Raw genomic sequence first — 22,098 nt, 5'->3', positions numbered from 1 at the left:
ACATGCAAAGTGCAGTGAACTACATATCTACCGAATGGATTCAGTCAATCAGTGACCACTGCTTGAGCCATGCCCTGAGTAGTCTTCAAGCTGTCGATGAGTGCTACCCTTGACGGTCACTAGTTGTGACTATCTGGAATCTCTTTTTGGCCTCTATCAAGTGGTCATCTTTTTCTGAACCCCAGGTCACGTTGGGATCCCAGGGAATGAGCATGCTGGCCCATGCTGACTTTGGAGATAGGAATACCAAAACTGGATCTTCGGTCAGCTCTATTACATCAGTTGTTAGAGGCTTGGAACATGGTGTGCTATAGTTTCTCCAAACGAAATGCAAGCAGTAAATGGGACCATGACCAAGTGGCAGTCTTCCTATTGTGTTTCTCTCTGGAAATCAACCGTCTTCTGTCGACTTTACATTAGCCACACTTGGCTGACCCGTGACCACATACTATGGTGTGAGGAACCATCCTACTGTCCATGTGGTGCCTGTCTGACAGTGGCCCACAGGTCCACTGGACTGCCCCAATTTGGCCACGTTATGATGAAACCTTAAATTTGCTAACATGTTGCCTCTGGTGCTATGACAATGACAGAGCAGCTGATCGGGTTTTACATTTTACTCTTAAAGATAGTTTCTACTCATTTCTACTCCTTTTTGTGAGGCAGGGCACATTAGCCTCATTAACTACTAGAGAGACTGAAGGAGTGCATAAGTGCCTGCTCAATCCCAGGGGTTCCCATGGCTGCCCTTGCTTGGTGGTCCAGCCTGGCTCTTGCCCCTCACACCTTTTTATTCTTTTTCACCTGTCATTAGTCTACTGCTTCTTTGTTGCTATCTTACCTGAGATTTTATCAAGTTGTCTGCATTGCTATCTTTTCTTGTGGTTATGGAGCGTGAGGAAACACCCATAAGAGGAAGAGGGTGCATCTTCCGTTACATGACATGTCCGAGGGGCCTCAAGCTGCTCTCTGAGTGGAGGAACTCAACTATCTTTATTTTCTTACCCACCTCTCACTTGTACTCACATCTATCTCGTGGTTTTATTCATTCCCTGTTACAATCAGGTTCATCAGGATTTATCTTGTATGGCCTTACTCTCTGAGGACTCCTTCTGGCTTGAATGGAGGGACTGATGACATTGGTAGTTTGGTCCCTTTAACCCTATTAATCCAACCCAACAACAAAGCAGTTTGTACCAACACATTTTTCATATTCTAGCTAATATATTCTATTTATGATCATTATAGTTCGAACTCTCCAGTGTTGCAGTTATTATATTTATTTCAATTTGACACAAATCAAGTTCAAGCTGCAATCTAGTTCAAGTCACAAATCTAGTTCAAGCTGCCATATTTAATTTTGAGATTTCTAGTGGCAAAAATTCTACTTATGATTTGCCAAGTAAACCACAGATATGGAAAACTACAAAATACGGAGAGAGGGTTAAGAAAAGTGTAATATGCCAAAGCAGTAGCTCTGAGATATATGGGAAAATCATTATTTGTAGCTATTTTGTGCTGTGTTTTTTGAAGGCCAAAGCTGTGTAAACCAGTACTTTGACAGTGCTATGTCAATAATTGAACTAAGAATGAAAACAATGTGAAACGACCACACAGTTTGCAACACCTGTAGGGACATCATCTTTAACATGTCAAGAGCTGCACTGTTGAGTGGTGTAAAATTAACAGTCCCCCGAGACTAATAATCCTTTTCCCTCTCCCTGTATCCCTGAAGTATTTGCCTTTCAGAGATACCTCAGAAATGTGGCGTTTGACCTGTTGTTGTTAGTTTTAAACATGGCTGCATAGTCAGCCACCATTTACAAATTAAATTTAAAGCAATTGCACGAGTCAAACATATGCCTCAGCATCACCTTCAGCATTGTGAGTGCTGGACACGGTACACCACTTTGGCGTCCAACTTGTGACTGAAGCCTTTATCGCTTGATATTTATGGTATACGTGACATGCCAATTTGAATATTTAATTTCTGATTAAGGCACTTGTAGAATTGTCGAAACCTGGTCAGAAGACTTTAAAAAAATGTGAACAAGTGCTGTAATTGCTTTAACTTTAATCTTCTTGTTAGTATTGTGTGTGGTCGTGGCTAGTTTGTGATAATAAGACAGAACTACTGAGGAAAAAATTGCCGAAAAGAAGTTGAGTTCCTCAAAGCAAAAATCTAATTAATCCTTTACTCTTCAACACACAGTGGCAAAAACAAAACTGCAACATAGAGTAGCCTTCAATGTTCTCAGTGTCAAAGAAATATAATGTGAAGAGGCATTTTCAGTTGGAAAATGGCAGATAGAAATTTACACTCTTTATCCAAGTAGGTATGTCATGTTTTGAAATTATTACTGTTGTTGATAATGTGTTATGCTTTTGCCCTCAATTTTAGTTTCACCTTGTCATGTATTTATATGAAGAATATCGTGCAATGCATAATGATGTTGCAGTGAAGCTGAACTTATCATGTAGCTCTTAAAATTGCAAAAGCAGTATATCCTTTCATTGATGGAGAATCTATGAAAAAATGCTTTGTGACTGCCGCAACAATTCAAAATACTTCCTCTTTCAAGGAGATTGATTTGCAGATACAGTAAAGAAATGGCAAACGATGTGGAAGCACAGCTAAAATGTGAGGAAAACAAATCTTTCCTTCAGTTCTTTTGTCCTAAGCCAACTTGCCTTATTTCTGATTGGTGATGACACTGAGTTGAACAAGATGGGACAATTCTTTGATTTGGTCCCAGTGCATGGCATAATCACAACTGATGACAGATTTTCATAATTAGAAAACATGATCATCAAACATGACTCCTGTTAAAAAACTTTCATCAATTGCAATGGATCAAGCTCCTGCAGTCATTGGTCACAAGTCTGCTGTCGTCGCTTTGCTGAAAATTTTTAACAAGTTAGTATCCAACAGGAAATACCAGCAATCCACTGTGTTCTGTATCGCATTAATCTGCTGGCAAAATGTCCAAAATTAATGGTATCATGGACGTAGTTGAAAAATGCAGTTGATATACTCACGCTGCATGATTTGGGGCAACCACAGTTCACATCTTTTCTGGCAGAGCTCCGCTATGAATATGGCAATGTGCCTTATTTTTGTAAATAGTGTGGATAAAGTACACATGTTTTTTTTCCATGTACGTAAAGATGCAGAGGAATTCAAGGGTATTAAATGGAAAGCTAGTACAATAGTTCAATGACTCACAGTAGTTATTAGATCTTACCTACCTTTACAATTTATCTGACCAAGCATCTGAATGTTTTGAGCACAGCAGTCAAACATAAACTAATTAACCAAAGTATTTGAAATTGTTTCATGGTTCTAGAGAAAATTACTGATGCGAGTAAAGCAACTTTGAAAAAGTTTGTGTGTCACCACCCCTACCCCTACCATCATCATCTTTATCATCAGGTCAAGGAGAAAATCAGCACAGTAACAAATCCTTCAAAATGTTTGCTTAAGGTTCTGAGAGAGCTTATTGACAATACATCTACTGATTTAAATTGTTTTGAATTTGATTTTAAAATCCTTACAACTCCTTTTGCAATGAAAATTGAGAAGATGCCTCCTGATTTCTCTTTGAGCTCATAGACTTAGTCTGATTGTATATGAGAGAGAAGTTTCTCATTGTAGAAAATTTGTGAATCTTGTACAAAGATTTTCCTTATCAGTAGTTCCATCCATTGTTTAAAATAGCATCTCAAGTCTGCTGTATGATTGGAATCACTGATTTGCTTCAAACCTTTTTTTTTTCAATAATTAACTAAGTCAATACTTACTATAACTAAATAATAGTTAGGAATGGTCTGACTGATGTTCATCGTATTGGAGCAGTCCCTTCAGTGACCAGTAGTTTCACTTCAAACATAGAGATGTTACAAAAAGTTACAAAAAAAAAAGAGAAAAAAAAGGAAGAAGTCACAAGTATTAGCCTTACAGTGAACTTCACACTTCTGCATAAAATTAGAAATATGTTAATAGACATTTAGCAAACAGCTTGTGTTCTTTGCTTACTATGTTGTGTATGTATTATATTTGAGACTATGAAATTAAAAATGTGTTAAAACATTTTGAAACTGAGTAGACTCAAACTACTTGCCTAAATGGGTAAGTGTTTCTCACCTGCAACAAGCAGGACAGCTGCAATCACTGGAAATTTTCTCCTGTTGACAAGCTACATGTACATTGTGCTCTCATGGCATCCTATCTGCCTATAGTGCCCATAAGCCACCAGGTGGGCAACTCTCATACCCATCTCTGATCTGGATATTCTGCAAATCTTAATCATCTGTCTTACTGGCATTAATGGTTTGGCTACATCGTAATGTTTCATAATTTTTTTGTAGACTACTTGGCACAAATGGCTTTATTGACTCCCTTCTTTTCACAGTGCCACTTAAAAATCAGATCTCCATCAACAGAAACTAACAAACAAGATTAAATCAGGCTGGAAAATTAAGAATGACATTTATTCAAAATCCAGCATACTGTATACCATTTTAATATATTATTCGTATTAAAGATGTTACTGTTTATAACTAAAGGAGTCTTGCTGTCAATTATTTTGGTATGTGTGAGGAGTGGTCAAAGGTTTGTATGACTAACGGGAGTGCATCACAAAAATCCTGAGAAACTTCTCTTCAGCTATGTGTCGTACTTTGTCAGTAGAAACAGAGTCCATATTTTTAACTGAAGTTCAAAGACAAGTAGTTCACAGTGCTAATGAGAGTCTTCTTCTTATTCTCTCTCTCTCTCTCTCTCTCTCTCTCTCTCTCTCTCTCTCTCTCTTTCTCTCTGTCTCACACACACACACACACACACACACACACACACACACGCGCGCAGAACTTGAAAATGCAGTATCATTTTTTTAATCCTTGAACACCTACTTGAGTTTTTTGACTAGACAAGGTTTAATCTCATGATTTAGTTAACATGGCTCCCCAAAAGATTAATCAAATGAAATTCAGTATAAAAACATAATGAGGCTCAAAAGGAAAATGTTACATTACCAGTAATTTTATTGATAAATGAGATGGTTAGGTATGAGGAAATATTGCGTAAATGATAATGTGACAGGTAATGCAAGATTCGTAAAACAGTAGTTTGCTAATATTAGTACCTAACAGTTATCTAATGTTTAAATTGAATATTGACTTCTTTCATAAGTCTGATGTTTATGTATAAATTTAGAATGGCCGTTTACCTCTCAAGGAACTGATGCCCTAGATGTTATGTCAAACCAAAATACCCTATTTCCTGTTAACTTCTTTGTAGTAAAATCTGTGGACTTCATGTTTCCCAAACTCTTACATTAAAAAATTGTAAAAAAATGACGTACTTTGGAGAGGTATTCTATGCAATGTATCAATGTTTAGTACTGACAAACACGTAAATCAGTATGGCATCTACCTGGTTTGTTTCTTTCATCCAGTCCTACCTTGGGCTACGCTACTGATCAGGTCACCACCACAAACTTCATTTTGCAAAATATAAAACAGATCTGGAGTGAATATTGTGTAATGTTTTAGAATAAATAATTTATTTTTCAATGTTAATAAGACACTCATGAGACCATGAACAATGTTGTGCTAACCATGGAACATAACAACCTAATGCTCTGTAAGAGTAAAGTTCATCCAGAGATACACACTGACTTGCGACTCATAAAATAGACTTTATAACTCTTCATCTCCTGCCCTCTAGCCGCCCCACCCCCCACCCTCTTTGTTACTAGTGCTAACGGCACAGTTTTAAAAAATATAGAACTGTTAAATAATTGTAGAATAGTTGTAATTGGTTGAAATAAAAGTGCAATGCACACTGAACACATTTATTCAACTCATAGGTATGATCTTATCCAACAGATGTGGCCCTCATTGCCACCAAACACAAAATAATCACTCCTCTCTCTTGCATCCCCTTACTGCACCCATCGTATGATGTCACATCCTGCAGCTGCCAGAGGGTGTGTTCACTACACCATATGTAATAAAATTTGTCTTTAATAATATAGAAATACATTATTATATTTTAGCAGAGATGCTCACAGACTGCAGTGACAGATGGTGGTTAGAGAATAAGTTTGTCCTTCAGATGATGGTAAAGTTCCAACAGTTAATGTGTACATTTTCAAATTGTAGGTTGCATCGGCCCAATGTGCTAAGAGCTACGTTTATTTATTTAAACTCATCTGATTAGGACCATCAGGCCCTCTCTCACATCAGACCACGGTTTCACGTATACAGTGTCTATTACATCACAGTTATGTAAGAAAATAAATTTCAATATGACAACTAGTATTAAAATGATCTGAGTGTCTGAAATGGTGGTGTGAGTAAATTATACTGTCTATGAACTAACAAAGTTAATACTGACCACACTAGTACTACTACACTGCAGCGACTAATAACAACAGTAATAATAATAATAATAATAATAATAATAATAATAATGTTAGATAATAATAATAATGTTAGATATAGAAGAAAAATTTCAGCTGACATATATAGAATACAAAGACACAAATACAGACATAAGACCATTCTTGCATAGACCACCAAATAACCCACAAGTCGAAACAACAATGACAACTATCAACACAATCATACACAACAAAATAAATGAAAACACAACTATGGAAGAGTTACAACTACTGGTTTATGTAGGAGCACTCACTACACTAAATATACACACTAGGCAGAGATCAGAACCAACCAACACACAGAAGAAACCCACAAAACCAGCATGGCAACACAGGCTACAGATCAGAATAGAAAAACTGAGAAAAGACATCGGACAGCTAACACAATTTATAAGAAATGAGATATCAGACAAAAAACGAAAAAGGTTAGGTAAAATCTCACAACAAGAAGCAATAGAGCAATTATATGAAAAGGAGCAGAAATTACAAGCATTGGCCAAACGACTTAGAAGATACAAAAAAAGTGAAAATAGAAGGAAACAAAACCAAACATTCAACATAAACCAAAAGAGATTTTACCAAACAATAGATAACACACACATTAAAATAGACAATCCACCAAACATAACAGACATGGATCACTTCTGGAGCAACATATGGTCAAACCCAGTACAACATAACAGGCATGCACGGTGGATACAAGTAGAAACAGACTCATACAAGATGATACCACAAATGCCTGAAGTGATGATTTTGCAACATGAAGTCACACAAGCAATTAATTCTACGCACAATTGGAAAGCCCCTGGAAATGATAAAATAGCAAATTTCTGGCTAAAGAAGTTCACCTCAACACATTCACATCTAACTAAATTATTTAACAGTTACATTGCAGACCCATACACATTCCCTGATACACTTACACATGGAATAACCTATCTGAAACCTAAAGATCAAGCAGACACAGCAAACCCAGCTAAATATCGCCCCATAACATGCCTACCAACAATCTACAAAATATTAACTTCAGTCATTACACAGAAATTAATGACACATACAACACAGAACAAAATTATAAATGAAGAACAAAAAGGCTGCTGCAAAGGAGCATGAGGATGTAAAGAGCAACTGATAATAGATACAGAGGTGACATATCAAGCTAAAACTAAACAAAGGTCACTATACTACGCATACATTGATTACCAAAAAGCTTTTGATAGTGTACCCCACTCATGGTTACTACAGATATTGGAAATATACAAAGTAGATCCTAAATTGATACAGTTCCTAAACATAGTTATGAAAAACTGGAAAACCACACTTAATATCCAAACAAACTCTAATAATATCACATCACAACCAATACAGATTAAGCGTGGAATATACCAAGGAGACTCATTAAGTCCTTTCTGGTTCTGTCTTGCTCTGAACCCACTATTCAACATGCTAAATAATACAAATTACGGATATAATATTACTGGAACATACCCACACAAAATCACACATTTGCTATACATGGATGATCTAAAACTACTGGCAGCAACCAATCAACAACTCAACCAATTACTAAAGATAACAGAAGTATTCAGCAATGATATAAATATGGCTTTTGGAACAGACAAATGTAAGAAAAATAGCATAGTCAAGGGAAAACACACTAAACAAGAAGATTACATATTGAATAACCACAGTGACTCCATAGAAGCAATGGAAAAAACAGATGCCTATAAATATCTAGGATACAGACAAAAAATAGGAATAGATAATACAAATATTAAAGAAGAACTAAAAGAAAAATATAGACAAAGACTAACAAAAATACTGAAAACAGAATTGACAGCAAGAAACAAGACAAAAGCTATAAATACTTATGCTATACCAATATTGACCTACTCATTTGGAGTAGTGAAATGCAGTAACACAGACCTAGAAGCACTCAATACACTTACACGTTCACAATGCCACAAATATAGAATACATCACATACATTCACCAACAGAAAGATTCACATTAAGCAGAAAGGAAGGAGGAAGGCGATTCATCGACATAAAAAAACCTACATTATGGACATAATAGAAGGAAACATTCCACAAAGGAAAAATATACCCAAAAACAAAGATGATGTGACTTACCAAATGAAAGTGCTGGCAGGTCGACAGACACACAAACGAACACAAACATACACACAAAATTCAAGCTTTCGCAACAAACTGTTGCCTCATCAGGAAAGAGGGAAGGAGAGGGAAAGACGAAAGAATGTGGGTTTTAAGGGAGAGGGTAAGGAGTCATTCCAGTCCCGGAAGCGAAAAGACTTACCTTAGGGGGGAAAAAGGACGGGTATACACTCGCGCGCACACACACACACACACACATATCCATCCACTGGTATATGTGTGGATGGATATGTGTGTGTGTGCGAGTGTATACCCGTCCTTTTTTCCCCCTAAGGTAAGTCTTTCCGCTCCCGGGTCTGGAATGACCCCTTACCCTCTCCCTTAAAACCCACATCCTTTCGTCTTTCCCTCTCCTTCCCTCTTTCCTGATGAGGCAACAGTTTGTTGCGAAAGCTTGAATTTTGTGTGTCTACATTATGGACAGGTAGACAATTTAAGAAAATTCTTTCTAGCATGAGCAGAAACAAGCAATCACTCATATAAATACATCGGCTACACCACTGCAATTTCATAACCACTTCTACAACCCTTTAGATCACATAACATCAACAGATACGAAGAAAGTAAATTGGAAAAAGAAAACAGTACATGGCAAGCGCCCGTATCATCTAACGCAGCCACACATCGATCAAGACACATCCAACACATGGCTAAGAAAAGGCAATATATACAGTGAGACGGAAGGATTCATGATTGCAATACAGGATCAAACAATAAACACCAGATATTACAGCAAGCATATTATTAAAGATCCCAACACCACAACAGATAAATGCAGACTTTGCAAACAACAAATAGAAACAGTAGATCACATCACAAGTGGATGTACAATACTAGCAAATACAGAATACCCCAGAAGACATGACAATGTAGCAAAAATAATACATCAACAGCTTGCCTTACAACATAAACTTATAAAACAACACGTTCCCACATACAAGTATGCACCACAAAATGTACTGGAAAATGATGAATACAAATATACTGGAACATAACCATTATAACAGATAAAACAACACCACATAACAAACCTGACATCATACTCACCAATAAAAAGAAGAAAGTAACACAACTAATCGAAATATCCATACCCAATACAACAAATATATAAAAGAAAACAGGAGAAAAAATTGAAAAATACATCCAACTGGCTGAGGAAGTCAAGGACATGTGGCATCAGGATAAAGTTGACATTATACCAATTATACTATCAACTACAGGAGTCATACCACACAATATCCACCAGTACATCAATGCAATACAGCTACATCCAAACTTATATATACAATTACAGAAATCTGTAATTATTGATACATGTTCAATTACCCGAAAGTTCCTAAATGCAGTATAACATATACTGTACAGTTAAAAGGAAGTGACGCTTGATCAAGGTCCGCGTCATTTTCCATTTTTAACCAGACTTAACATCTGAGAAAGTAAAGAAATAATAATAATAATGATAATGATGATGATGATAGTGGCAGATATAAGAAGAATTTATAGGTGTACAGAATAGATGTTTCTTGTATAGCAAGTTCTGGAAAAAGGAAATTCAAGGCGACTACATCAGCTAAGAAGATCGGAAAATGAGGAGATCAGGTTGGGAAGAGGCATGTACAAGGGTAATGAGTGCGTACAGGGACAATGGTAATATTATTGTTGTTTTAGTAGATATGTCATAACCTGTCTTCTGAAACTGGAGGTGTTACTTAGTTCTGTAATATAATGTGGGAGGTTGTTCCAAAATTTGGTTCCTGCTACTGAGAAGAACTGAGTGGACTGGGACAGAAAGGATTTTGCTCTGATGGGGACAGGTGTTTCTGCCATGTTGTTCAGATGATTAATAATTCCTTTATTAAATTCAACATTTAATTGTATCTCTTTTTTTTCTCTAAAGTAGATCCCAGGTAGCTAAAATTATTGATCTGCACTGCATCATAAATATCTCCAAAATGTATTGTTTTTTGTATGATTTGGTGTGCTAAAAGGTTGGGAATTGTAACATTGGTGGATAAAACTTGTACCTCTGTTGCAAGTTGAAATAATTCAGCGATGGATTTATTATTGTGAGAAAAGTAATTTTTGGTGATGAAACTGTGAAGCTTTGGAAAAACATAAAAAAAGCTTCAGACAGAGATTAGGGAAACATTGGAATGTACTGGGCTGTAAATTAACTGAGCTGCTCTTAACAGCGTACCCATACCGGAGGTCTGGCCTACAAGTGGAGGAGGAAATTTCACCACAAATAGCTCTCTGAGAACACTTGCTATTAGTCAATGTCCATTACATGTTCTGCTTTCTTCAGACTGCTACTGAATTATTGTGTCTTGTCTGTCTGGCTTTACTGGATCCAAGTTCAGTTTGTGAATTTTTTTTCCTAGAGGGTGGGGGTCAACTGCCCTTACTAGATTCTCACTGTGTGCACTCTAGGCTACAGCATCAGACTAGGCTGCCAACTCTCATGGTCACAGATCAATGCAAGTCTGTGTCCACAACCCTTGGTTCTTGTTTCAACCCTAGGGTGATAATGATGATCTCTGTTAATGAGACATGGCAGAGAGTCTGTTATGTATACATAGTGGCAGTTCTCTGTAGTGTAGATACTCTGAAGGGGTACAATCCCTTCAGAATGTAATAGAAGTACTACTTTCCTTGCCAACTGAAAAATATTTACATTGTCAAAGACCTGCTGTTGTGTTGAAGGTAGTTTACCTCCCATTTTCGAATATAGACACTGAGAAACTGTTTTGGCCATAAAATAAAACAAATAAATTGTCCTTAGTGATACAATATCTGTTTTAATCTACATTGCTTTGAAAAATGGACAAGAGGTTGTAATTCATTACTGTATTTAGCACTAATGATGTGAAGGAAAAGCCTAAATATTAAGCTTAAAGACAAGTGCTTTCAACAAAATTGGTTTTAGCTAAACGATGATTACAAGATTTGCAACTCTTTCATGGTGTTAGCTAAGTGCACTTACTACTAATAGCAGGAGATAAGTTACTTTCTGGTACCTTAATATTAAATGTTAAATGGAATTGTTAAGCCTAAGCTTGAAATTGGGAAAGCATTACTGTTTTATTTGTGCTTATAACATACTAGTTGTTCCTGTCTCTGGTGACCTAGTGATCTAAAGGACATTAAACCCTTGCCTGCCTTCATTTTGCTACTTTCTCACATTTTCATTTGCTCTGTAACTATGATTCTTTGTCCACCAAGTTATGGGCACAATGATCCTGTCAGTTTCGATAGAGACCAAACCAATCAACAACAGTCCTGAGAAATTCAAACAGTAGCCCACTGAGAGTCTGTTTCATGGGCTTATTATACCTCTAGAGAACATAACTCAAATTCAGTGCTAGAGTCCATTTCTAAACCTGGAATTCTGTATATCTAGGCATTTATGGTCCAAGTTTGATCTTCATGAAGAAGAGGGATAATTAAATGAAAAGCCTAATACATTAAAATTATTCAGTACTGTTATGATTGATCTGTAGTAAATCTTGATTCTTCATGTGCTTTCCACAAATACCACCAAGATATTTGTTTCGTACTTCTGCTTTTAGTTAAAAATATGCAAGTATAAAACTAAACGAAACAGAATGCTGCATGTACTAAAAAAAAGAAAAATACTCACTGCATGCTGCAAGTATTGGCCATCATTTTGACTATCACTGTGTTAGAAAACATAAATAGGGAGAAATATACCAGGTACTTGTGAATCAGGTAAACAGGAACTGTTGGTATCGGCCAAGCTTAAATGTACAGTAGTTGATGATTATAATTTCAAGCTTTTGTATTCGGTGATTTCTTTGTCAGGAGCTAAAAGAAAGGTAAGACAAATAGAAATATGTAACAAAGCAATGGATTGAGTTGTTTGAGTTGAATTGCTAACAGATAGTTCGGGGTTACCTTAAGAAACTTTCACCCCCTTCATTTTCTCACATACAGTATCTTCACTCTCATTCCCTGCTTGCCCTGCTGCCCTTGACTGTCTGTCAGCATCCCCTATCCCTCCCCCTCCCCCCCCCCCCACCCGCTCTCTCTCTCTCTCTCTCTCTCTCTCTCTCTCTCTCACTCTCTCTCAGTTCCCCAGGACCCCATTTGTTAGATAATTAAATTATTTTATGATTTATGGCTAGGGTGTTGTGGGCAGCAGTTTCTTGGGTACTCTCTTAAGAGTAAGGACTTTCAAAATTGAAATAGTAATTTATTTCATAATCTCTGAAGTAAACTCAGCAATACTTTCCCAAAACAATTCACTGAAGGGAAGACAGCCACACACATTTATTTCCAGTTGTAGTTTGAAGCCAAAATTTAATTTGATATCTTTTTGTGTGTTACTCACTTTGCTTGTTTGAAAACTAGATATAATTGCATGCAGACCAAACTACTTCAGTCTTTATCTGTAATGGGTGTCATGCAGTTAATAACCTACAGTGAGCTATTTTAGCTTTGTTGTTATCAAATTAATTTAAAAATAGGTTTAATGTTGGTGGTCCTTGTTAAGTGCTTTGAAGTGTGGCAAAGTTAATTGTATAAGGACCTACAGTGATTTTACAGTCAAATTGAAGATTTTTTTTGTAGTAAGTGATTCATATTTTGTAGTACATGCTCCCCTCAGTGAAGACTGCCATTAATACTGAAACTAAAAAACCACATTTTCAGAGCTGATGTAAATTTTCATAGTTTAGATTTTATATGCATATATTTTACTCCATTTTGTTTGATAGCTGCCCTTTATTGTGCAAATTATGCAATTTAGTAGATTAGGAATGCTTTATTGTCTGAAGTAAGAGTTTAATGCACTAAGATTTGTCAGTTAGAATGGGATTAACTTGGTTGTAAATCACAGCAGATAATATTACTATTCATGTGCTCACTATACTATGATTAAGAGTACAAGGTGACACAGTCTATATTCTTTATAGATGTTTTGAAGAGGCATCTAAATCTATTTTAACTGCCCTTAGATTCAGTTTAAATAGTTGTTACAAATAATCCTCTAATATCCCAAATTTTGTATAAACACAGCTGTCATGTCCCCGAAACTGCAATTTCACATTTAATTTCCTGAAACATGCATGAACTGTTCTAAAACTCTTCATTGTATTTAAAGTATGTCGTCATCCCAAAGATTAGGTGGTTTTTAGCATATGAGGTTAATGAATACTTTTTATTTTTGCTTTATGAGTATACTGCGTATTTACTGTGTGTGGCATTACTGCTTTGATGTTTGTGAGCCTGCTTGCACCCCCAGAGCATCGTGTTTGACTCACGCAGCCAAGAGCTTCTGTTGCATCTGATGGATTATGATGACTCTTCAGCGGATGAAAGTCTTGGCAGGTGAGAATCCAGCATATTTCACCTACCCACATTTCAGCATGATCTTTAATGAGGCAAATAAATATGTAATGTATGACATAAAACTGGGTGTTTTCAAACACGTTGATCTGTGTTAACCAAATCTTCGTTCTCATATTTGCTGTAAATTTGGGACTGGGTTATAGTAACAAAGTAAAGACAGGAGCATCTCCATGGTCATACATGAAAGATGAATGAACTTAATGTTTTTAGAGAAAGGCCTCATTCCACACATGGAATTAAAGAATTGAATGTAGAACTTGTCCAGGATGCAGGATCAGCATTGTGACACGTGAGATTCCTGTATACAATTTTTATCTGAATAGTTAACCAGGTTGGTGCTTATTATGCTCATTTTTTTCATGATGGAGATTAGGATCTGTCAGTAGCTAATGAATTTTGATGACAGGCATTCATTGTTTCAGAAATGTGTGTGTTAACTATATTATCTTATTTGTACATTAAATAAGCCCAAAATAAAATTTTATTTGCAATTAGAGGATAATGTACAGTCTGATTGTAATCTGTTCTTGATAACACATGTGCAACATTCTAAAATGATGAATGTATGGAAGATAGAAAGAATATTTTGTGCCCATCACAGTTGACTGTAAGCACACTGAACAATCTGAATGAAAAGTTAGTCAGTATATTAAGAATATTATGTGAAAAAGTTTCCGTTTCAAATTAAGCTGCTGTTGATTATTTTTTAAAAAAAGCTTAATGATACCTTAAAATAATAATGATATCTCAGCACCATCATTCATGGGTGAAAATATAAAAAGTGCAAGATCCTGTAATGTAACATATTGCAGATTGATTTCTTTTATAAAGTACACACTTGTAGCGCAATCTGTTACTAATGGTGACTGTATATTTGCTTATGAAAAGTTCCCAGATAAGTTGCAGTTGTGAATCAGATGTATTTGTGAGCCATCACTTGAGACTAAGGAAATGAAATGGACTTTTGAATCTCAAGTAATGTGCTGAACATGCTTAAATGGGCACATAACTAAATTCACAGGTTGCAGATGCTGGCAGTAATTGTCATTAAAATGTTTACCACTAGGATCCAGATACATTGCTATAGGATCGTACTACCTGCATGTGTTTGCTAAGTCAGAATTTTAACCATTCCTGAAAATAAAACAAAATTAGTTCTTTTGTGTGTGATTTCATTGGAGATGGCTAGACAAATTCATATCTTTTTAACTGAAGTTCTTCCTACATTATTTCAGAACACTTCCATGTAGCTGCGTGAGGTTCCCACTGACACCCAGTTTTGTGTGTTACTAACAATATGCACTGAGATTATTTCAGTGTACTATTTTTAATCATGTAAATGTGATATTATTTTTCTTATTTCTTTTGTTCAGACCCTGCAACAGTACCTCATCTCTTACTTACTTTTCCAAGACCAATCTTGCAACCAATGGCTGTTCCCATGTGGCCCCGTAACGCAGGTACATGCTCGTGGCATCTGTAATTTCCTCCAAGAGCCCATGTAAATCAACATTTCACTCAGTATATCCTCCTTAGTCACATTCATGACTCATTTGTTACCTTCAAATTGGTAGCAGGTTGCTGAAGTCATTAATAAATTGTGGTTTTTCGCTTATTAAATGGACAGTGGCAGATGCAAAATCTCAAATACTCAAGTGCCATAAACTTATGTACTGTAACTATGGTTTTGCTCAGAGAAATTAATCAGCATCCAGTTCCACATAGTCCATAAAACTGACAAAGAAATGTAATGCGTATTCCGGTTTACAAAACAAATTTTGCTCCCAACATGGTCCAAACTAATAAATGGCTACTGGATACGCAAGTTTCAGCAATCAGATCACTGTGATTGTGTACAGTACCACTCTGTTTGGCTACTATTATGTGAATTATTATTACTCACATATTTTGCAAACATTGAGATAATAGTTGTTGACAACATATCAATTGAAGTTAATATAACCAGAAATTCCTCCATCATCCTCATTGTGGGCTGTTACTACTTATAGTTCCCAAAGAATTTGCCACAGATAACAAGGTCACTTTGATTACAATTGATCTGTATGTTCCCAGACAATCTATCTGCTGCACATTAGATATTGTCTCGGGAACAGCTATTCTGCCGCCTTTTATTACTTACAGTAACAGGTTGTCCTGTGTACCATCTCATGATCATAGGACGGGCTTCCAGTCCCACTAAAGTAAAAATTTTCTGCTCACAATAGCTGTTACTAAATTAAAAAGAATAATGGTCCTCATTTTTTTTTTCTTTTCTTTTTGTCGTCTGAGACCCTTGTGTCCCTTGCTCCCAATTATGTATACACTTCTTCAATGCTCCTTTATGGTAAGTTGTTTGCTGCAGCTGTAGGGGTCTCTCTCTCTCTCTCTCTCTCTCTCTCTCTCTCTCTCTCTCTCTCTCTCTCTCTCTTTCTCTCCCCAGTTCCACAACACAGTATGTTTTAATAAGATTACTAGAAATAATGTAGAATTAGCATTCCATACTTTTTAACCATCTAATTATCACAATAGGTCACATTATTATAAGTTAAGTGTGATAATGCAGTTGTACTAATTATGACTTATTTATTGAGAAATGTGGTATCTGAGGAAAAGTTTGTCTTTAAAAAGATCCTCCAGTTGTTATTTTCATACATTTCCACTCAAAGTAGCGCTTCAGAAAGGCTTTAGACATAGCAATGTTTATTGGTCATAATACAAGTACTATCATTTAATGAGTGAAAGCTGCACATAAATAAGCCTGCTTATGAAGTTATATTTATGAAGATAACTAAAAGTGCATTTCAGATTGTCTATCAGACAGTATTTTGTACATTGTTATTCATGGAAATGAGCCTTTTGAAATGTATAAATTAGGATCATGAAATGTACTCATCTGAACATCTATTCAGAAAAAAATTAATTTGCTGGGTTTCAGAGGCACACAGCAATGTTATACCCTTCAAAAATCAGTTACTGGTGAAGTCAGAGCTGTACTGCATATTAAATGTGTTCATATAGTTCTTTGGCTGTGAATGTCGGATGTTCTGGATAACATCCTTATAAGGAACTGCAAGTTCGTTCTGTATTTATTTCACAGTTCATTGTTGGGGTGCCTACTACATCGCCAACAAAGCGAATTATCGCACTCGCTTTCAGTTGGAGAACCACTACTTTCTCCTGCTGCTATTTAGTTTTAAATGCACACAGTGACATATCAAACAATATGAACTGAGTAAAGTACAGTGATCACAACACTGGATACATATTCAGCAGAAACAGTTCCATATTGTCATTTGAGTACCATGATTTAAATGGCAAGATGTTCCTTCAAAAAGGCTATGGATGATTTGCTCTTCCATCTTTGTCTAAACGAGCTAGTATTTTTTCTCTTGCCTTCAATGCTGGCAGCAGTCTGTAACATTCCTAACTTCTAACAGACAGTGTTAAATAATGCTTAGTGCATGTTTGTAGGTGTTGTTCATTAAGATGTTTTTGCCATATATAGCTTCAGTTTATTAAATCATAAAACGAAGTATTTAACTAAAAAAGAAAACAACGATGTTACCACATATAGATTAGTGTCTGCACATCTGATAGTAGCTAGTAAGTGGAAGTGACTATGTGTAGTAACCATAGATCTCCTCCTTTTTAGTGAGGTGGATCCAGGTTTTCACATGTCTAACTGGTGCATCTGATGATTTTTCTTAGCACTTTGTGAATGTCAGTGCTTGTGGCTAGTTTTGTATTTGTGGTAATCTAGTTGTACAACATCCAATTTTTCATATCTCAATTATTTCTATGTCTAGAATTTGTCGGATTGTTGTAATGTGCTCTATGTTAAGAAACCTGAAGTGAAGTGACAGGTGAAAATTCATAGACTCAGGAGCTTATCTTTCACTGCATCTTGTCTCTACAGAATCGTACAGTCCACACTAAATTGCACATATGAGCCTTTGGTTCAAGTGTTAAATTTTAAGGGGATGGTTCCTTCTGTGAAGTCATGGTCAATTTCCTGCTCCATCCTTGTCCAATGTGAGCTTGTGCCCTGTTTCTAATGACCTCAACAGCAGTGGGACATTACACCCTAAACTACATTCCTTTCTTTTTGTTAAATTTGATTACCACAACACTGTTATCACAGGTGGTAACCTATCAGATATTTAGTAAGTACAGTTTCACAGATAACACCTAAGAAGCCTACAGCTGCAGTTCTTCTATGTGACATCATACATACCCTTTGATAACAGATTGACAGTTATTACCTAGTTTTATAAGGTGTATTCAAAAAGAAATGAGCCAGAGGCATAATTACAGAAACCGGTACCTGTATGTTAGTACTATTGACCCTGGCTGTCGAGACACTTGTCCCACTGTGACACAAGGCAGTGAATGGCTGTCTGCCGGCCGGAGTGGCTGTGCGGTTCTAGGCGCTACAGTCTGGAACCGAGCAACCGCTACGGTCGCGGGTTCGAATCCTGCCTCCGGCATGGATGTGCGTGATGTCCTTAGGTTAGTTAGGTTTAATTAGTTCTAAGTTCTAGGCGACTGATGACCTCAGAAGTTAAGTCTCATAGTGCTCAGAGCCATTTGAATGGCTGTCTCATAAAATTCCTGGGGGTGCAATGTTAACCAGTTCCGCATGTACAGCTGGACATCGTCGTCCGACGTGAAACGCATCATCTGACGTGAATCGTTTGCCCCTCAGAGCCTTTTTAAGTGGACCAAGATGGCCCCCTTCTGATTCACTTCCTGCAGCACAGGTCAACAGTGAATGCCCAGCATTACTTGCTAACCTTGACCACCCTTCGCCAAGTGAACTAATTGAAACTACCAGGCAATCTCACTCGTGGGGTCATTCTGCTCCACAACAATGCAAAGCCTCATACAGCCAACACAGTGGCAGCACTCCTGCAGAAATTCAAATGGGAGGTTCTCAGCCACCCTCCATTCAGTCCGGACCTCTCTCCCTGTGATTACGTCATTATTGGACCCCTTAAAAAGGCTCTGAGCAGCAAATGATTCACCTCGGATGACAATGTCCAGCTCTACTTGTGGAACTGGTTAACATCGCAGCCCCGAGAATTTTATGAGACAACCTTTGACAGCCTTGTGTCACAGTGGGACAAGTGTCTCAATAGCCAGGGTCAATACTTCTAACATATACCTTATATATTGTTAGTTCCAGTTTCATTTGTAGATGATGTGTACACCTCAAAATGTTATTTTTGCAGCTTATACAAAATGTGGAAATTTTGTAAATTTATATTGATTAAAACATTGTAAAACAACATGGTATAGAAACCTAATATCAATATCAGCTATTTGAACACATGTAAAAATTACAGGTAAGTTCTGAAATTAAATTATTGTAAATGGGGAGGGTACCATATAGAATTAAACTATTATTACAACTGTGGTGCAGCAAAACTAAAGAATGCCTTCAGTATTTATTTATCTTGTACTCTTGTAGCGTCTGACAACTGTTTACAGAAGCAGCATGCACTAAATAAACTGGGCGCTGTGTGTGTTCTTTTCCTGCAGCGTAATATTTCTTATATGCTCATAAAGTTATATTGGTTAGAAATGGGATAGATAGTGTCTTGAGTGTAGTGGAAAGCAAGAGAAAGCAAAGGAAATTTTAAGAGTAAAATACTATAGTAGAAGAAGATAATGAAATGGGTTTAATTGGCAACTTCAGTGTGATTTTAAAGCATAAAAAGAAATTAAAAGCTAAATTTTCCATGAAGTAGCTCTATAAATGAAAAAGGTGCTGTGTGACAGTATTGCTAAGAAATTAACTTCTGTGATATACGATGTGCAAACTGGTTTGTTACAAGTTAGCATTAGAGCATGATCAGCTTCAGTGGTTTTTATTTCCCACTAATTTTCTTTTGTCATTCATCTTTCTAACTACTTTCTCTCCATTATTGCATGTGATTGTGTATCTTACAACAGTCTGTTTTTCTACTTTGTGTGCTATTTCAACCAGAGAATGGTGCTTCTTGTTGTTCAGGTGGTCCAGTTCTTTTCACAGTCTGCAGTGGAATTTTCTTTTGTTTTAACTGTAGTGCCTTTTATATCTTTGGCACTTTCCAGCAAATTCTACTAATATCTTTGTTCTATTCACTAACATAGTTGGGGACACACATATGACTGTGTTGCATAAAGCTGCTCTCAGAAGATGTAACAGCTTAAAATTGATGTTGTCTTTACATGAATGTCTTTCATTATGACGTATAAAAATAACCATTAAATAAATGTAATTCTTGTCCAATTTTAGAAGTGTAAGTTTTGAATTCTTGGACTTTGTTCTTTTTGTAATGGTGTTACTGAATGGAATGTTATGGTATATGCATTGTAGATAGTGAGTGATATTTATGCAGATCTGTAAAAGTTAGATTGCGTTACTGCATATAGCTGTGATTTGTATTGATTATGTAAAAAGCTATTGTTAATAAGGAAAAAATGAAATCATAAATTATTTGACTGCACAATAATTATTGATTTTATGCATTATTACAGTTGCTTCATATATTTATTCTTTAATTTTTATTCATATTTTTATAATTGTTGCCATTTCAGTTGACAATAGATATAGTCCACTGACTTTTGAAATGTGTTGGGTGTTATCTATTTAACACTTCAACCATTTTCAGATTTATAAAAGTATATTTTGCATATATTGTACTGTCATCTCTCCTTTAGTAAATATGTAGTAACATTCAAAAAGGGCTTTTTCTGTTTACTGTACGCTAAAGCATGCAAGGTGAACTTAAATCTTCCTCTCCCTCTCCCTGTGTGGGCGTGGGCGTGGGTGTGCGTTGGGGGAAAGGGGGGGGGGGGGGGGGGGGGGGGAGCGCACACACGCATATGCATGTGTTGTTAATATGACTAGAGTGTACTAGGCTCATTCATAATTACTAAAAGATGCTAAATTTACTATTGATACTGTGTGATGTTTAAAAAAAAAAAAAGTGAAACATAGCTCCACTAGGAAAGGTCCTCTTTCAGGTGGAAATATGTCCTTGCATTCCTCTGAACTAAAAGACAACTTACTGTGTCAGTTGTGAGGGGATATGACAGACAGTTTAATGTGAAGTACAAACAACTTTGCTTTTGAACATGCGACTTGAAAATCAGTTTAATAGGCCGAAAAATGTTTGACTCGGACTTCAAAAATTTTGATTAGGACACTCTCACTATGTTTGAGATATCACCCAATGCTATGCATAGCCTCCAAAATAAATTGATGCAACCAAAACTATTTAAAGGATTTATACCATATTTTTCATGCACTTGTGTTGCTCTGTTAACTCATAGAAATAACCAGACCTGTAGTTTTAGTATTTAGCCAACTTGGTATTATCATATTTGATACCTTTTTTTTATTTTGTTTTGTAAAGAAATAAGGGTTATTATAATCAAGAAGACGAAAAATGTAATCATCCCATCACCGTCACTACTTTATATGCAAATTAATATTTCCAAAATTATACTTGCAGTTGTTAATAATGTCATATCTGTATTGGGTCAGTAAAATCAGTATCCAAACTCCAAATTTTCTGCTGCTTCCAAAACACTGCTTGGATTTTAATTGTTATATGGCATCATTATGCAAAATATCATGTTGCCCATGGCACCTATATTTTTTTATAACATGGGCTTTATTCGTTTGAATTTGCTTGGTGCAGGTGAAGTAGTAAACTGCACGAGAAGAATATTGCAGGTGTAATATCTTAACTTTACAATGATTTGTTACAACCATGTTTGAACTGGGAGGCATATATATTTGAGAACAACTTCTCTTAAATCTGTGTAGTGTATATACAGCATACATTACGAATGACAAGTTAAACCAGTTTTAACTTGTAACATATAATCACATATTATGTATTTTACAAAAGGTTAACCTAAACCTAACTGTACGAACATACAGTAATATCGTGACAAACATTCAGTGTGGTGCTAGGATTAGTAACTTGATCTAAATGTAGAAGAAAATTAAGAGAAGTTTTCCTTCACTATAAGATCTGGAACAATAGTCAAAATTTTCTCTTTTTCTATGTTGAGGCTATGTTAAGTATCAGGTGAGTGAAGAATACAATTTT

General features: G+C 36.2%; 1 protein-coding gene across 3 annotated transcripts in view; it reads left to right on the top strand.

Annotated features, from left to right (window-relative positions):
* Positions 1–22,098, top strand: part of LOC126183705 (extended synaptotagmin-2-B) — a 187,535-nt gene that overhangs the window by 74,494 nt on the left and 90,943 nt on the right. Inside the window, exon 9 of one of the 3 annotated variants that reach the window (XM_049925889.1) lies at positions 13,884–13,969. The exons of the other annotated variants lie outside the window; for them this stretch is intronic. Coding sequence (XP_049781846.1) covers positions 13,884–13,969 — 86 coding nt within the window. The remainder of the gene's footprint in view (positions 1–13,883; positions 13,970–22,098) is intronic. 3 annotated transcript variants of the gene reach the window in all.

The sequence above is a fragment of the Schistocerca cancellata genome, chromosome 4 (genome assembly GCF_023864275.1).
Source record: "Schistocerca cancellata isolate TAMUIC-IGC-003103 chromosome 4, iqSchCanc2.1, whole genome shotgun sequence".
Classification (NCBI taxonomy): domain Eukaryota; kingdom Metazoa; phylum Arthropoda; class Insecta; order Orthoptera; family Acrididae; genus Schistocerca; species Schistocerca cancellata.
The sequence above is the reverse complement of the archived record's forward strand: the minus strand, read 5'-3'. Positions and strand labels throughout refer to the sequence as shown.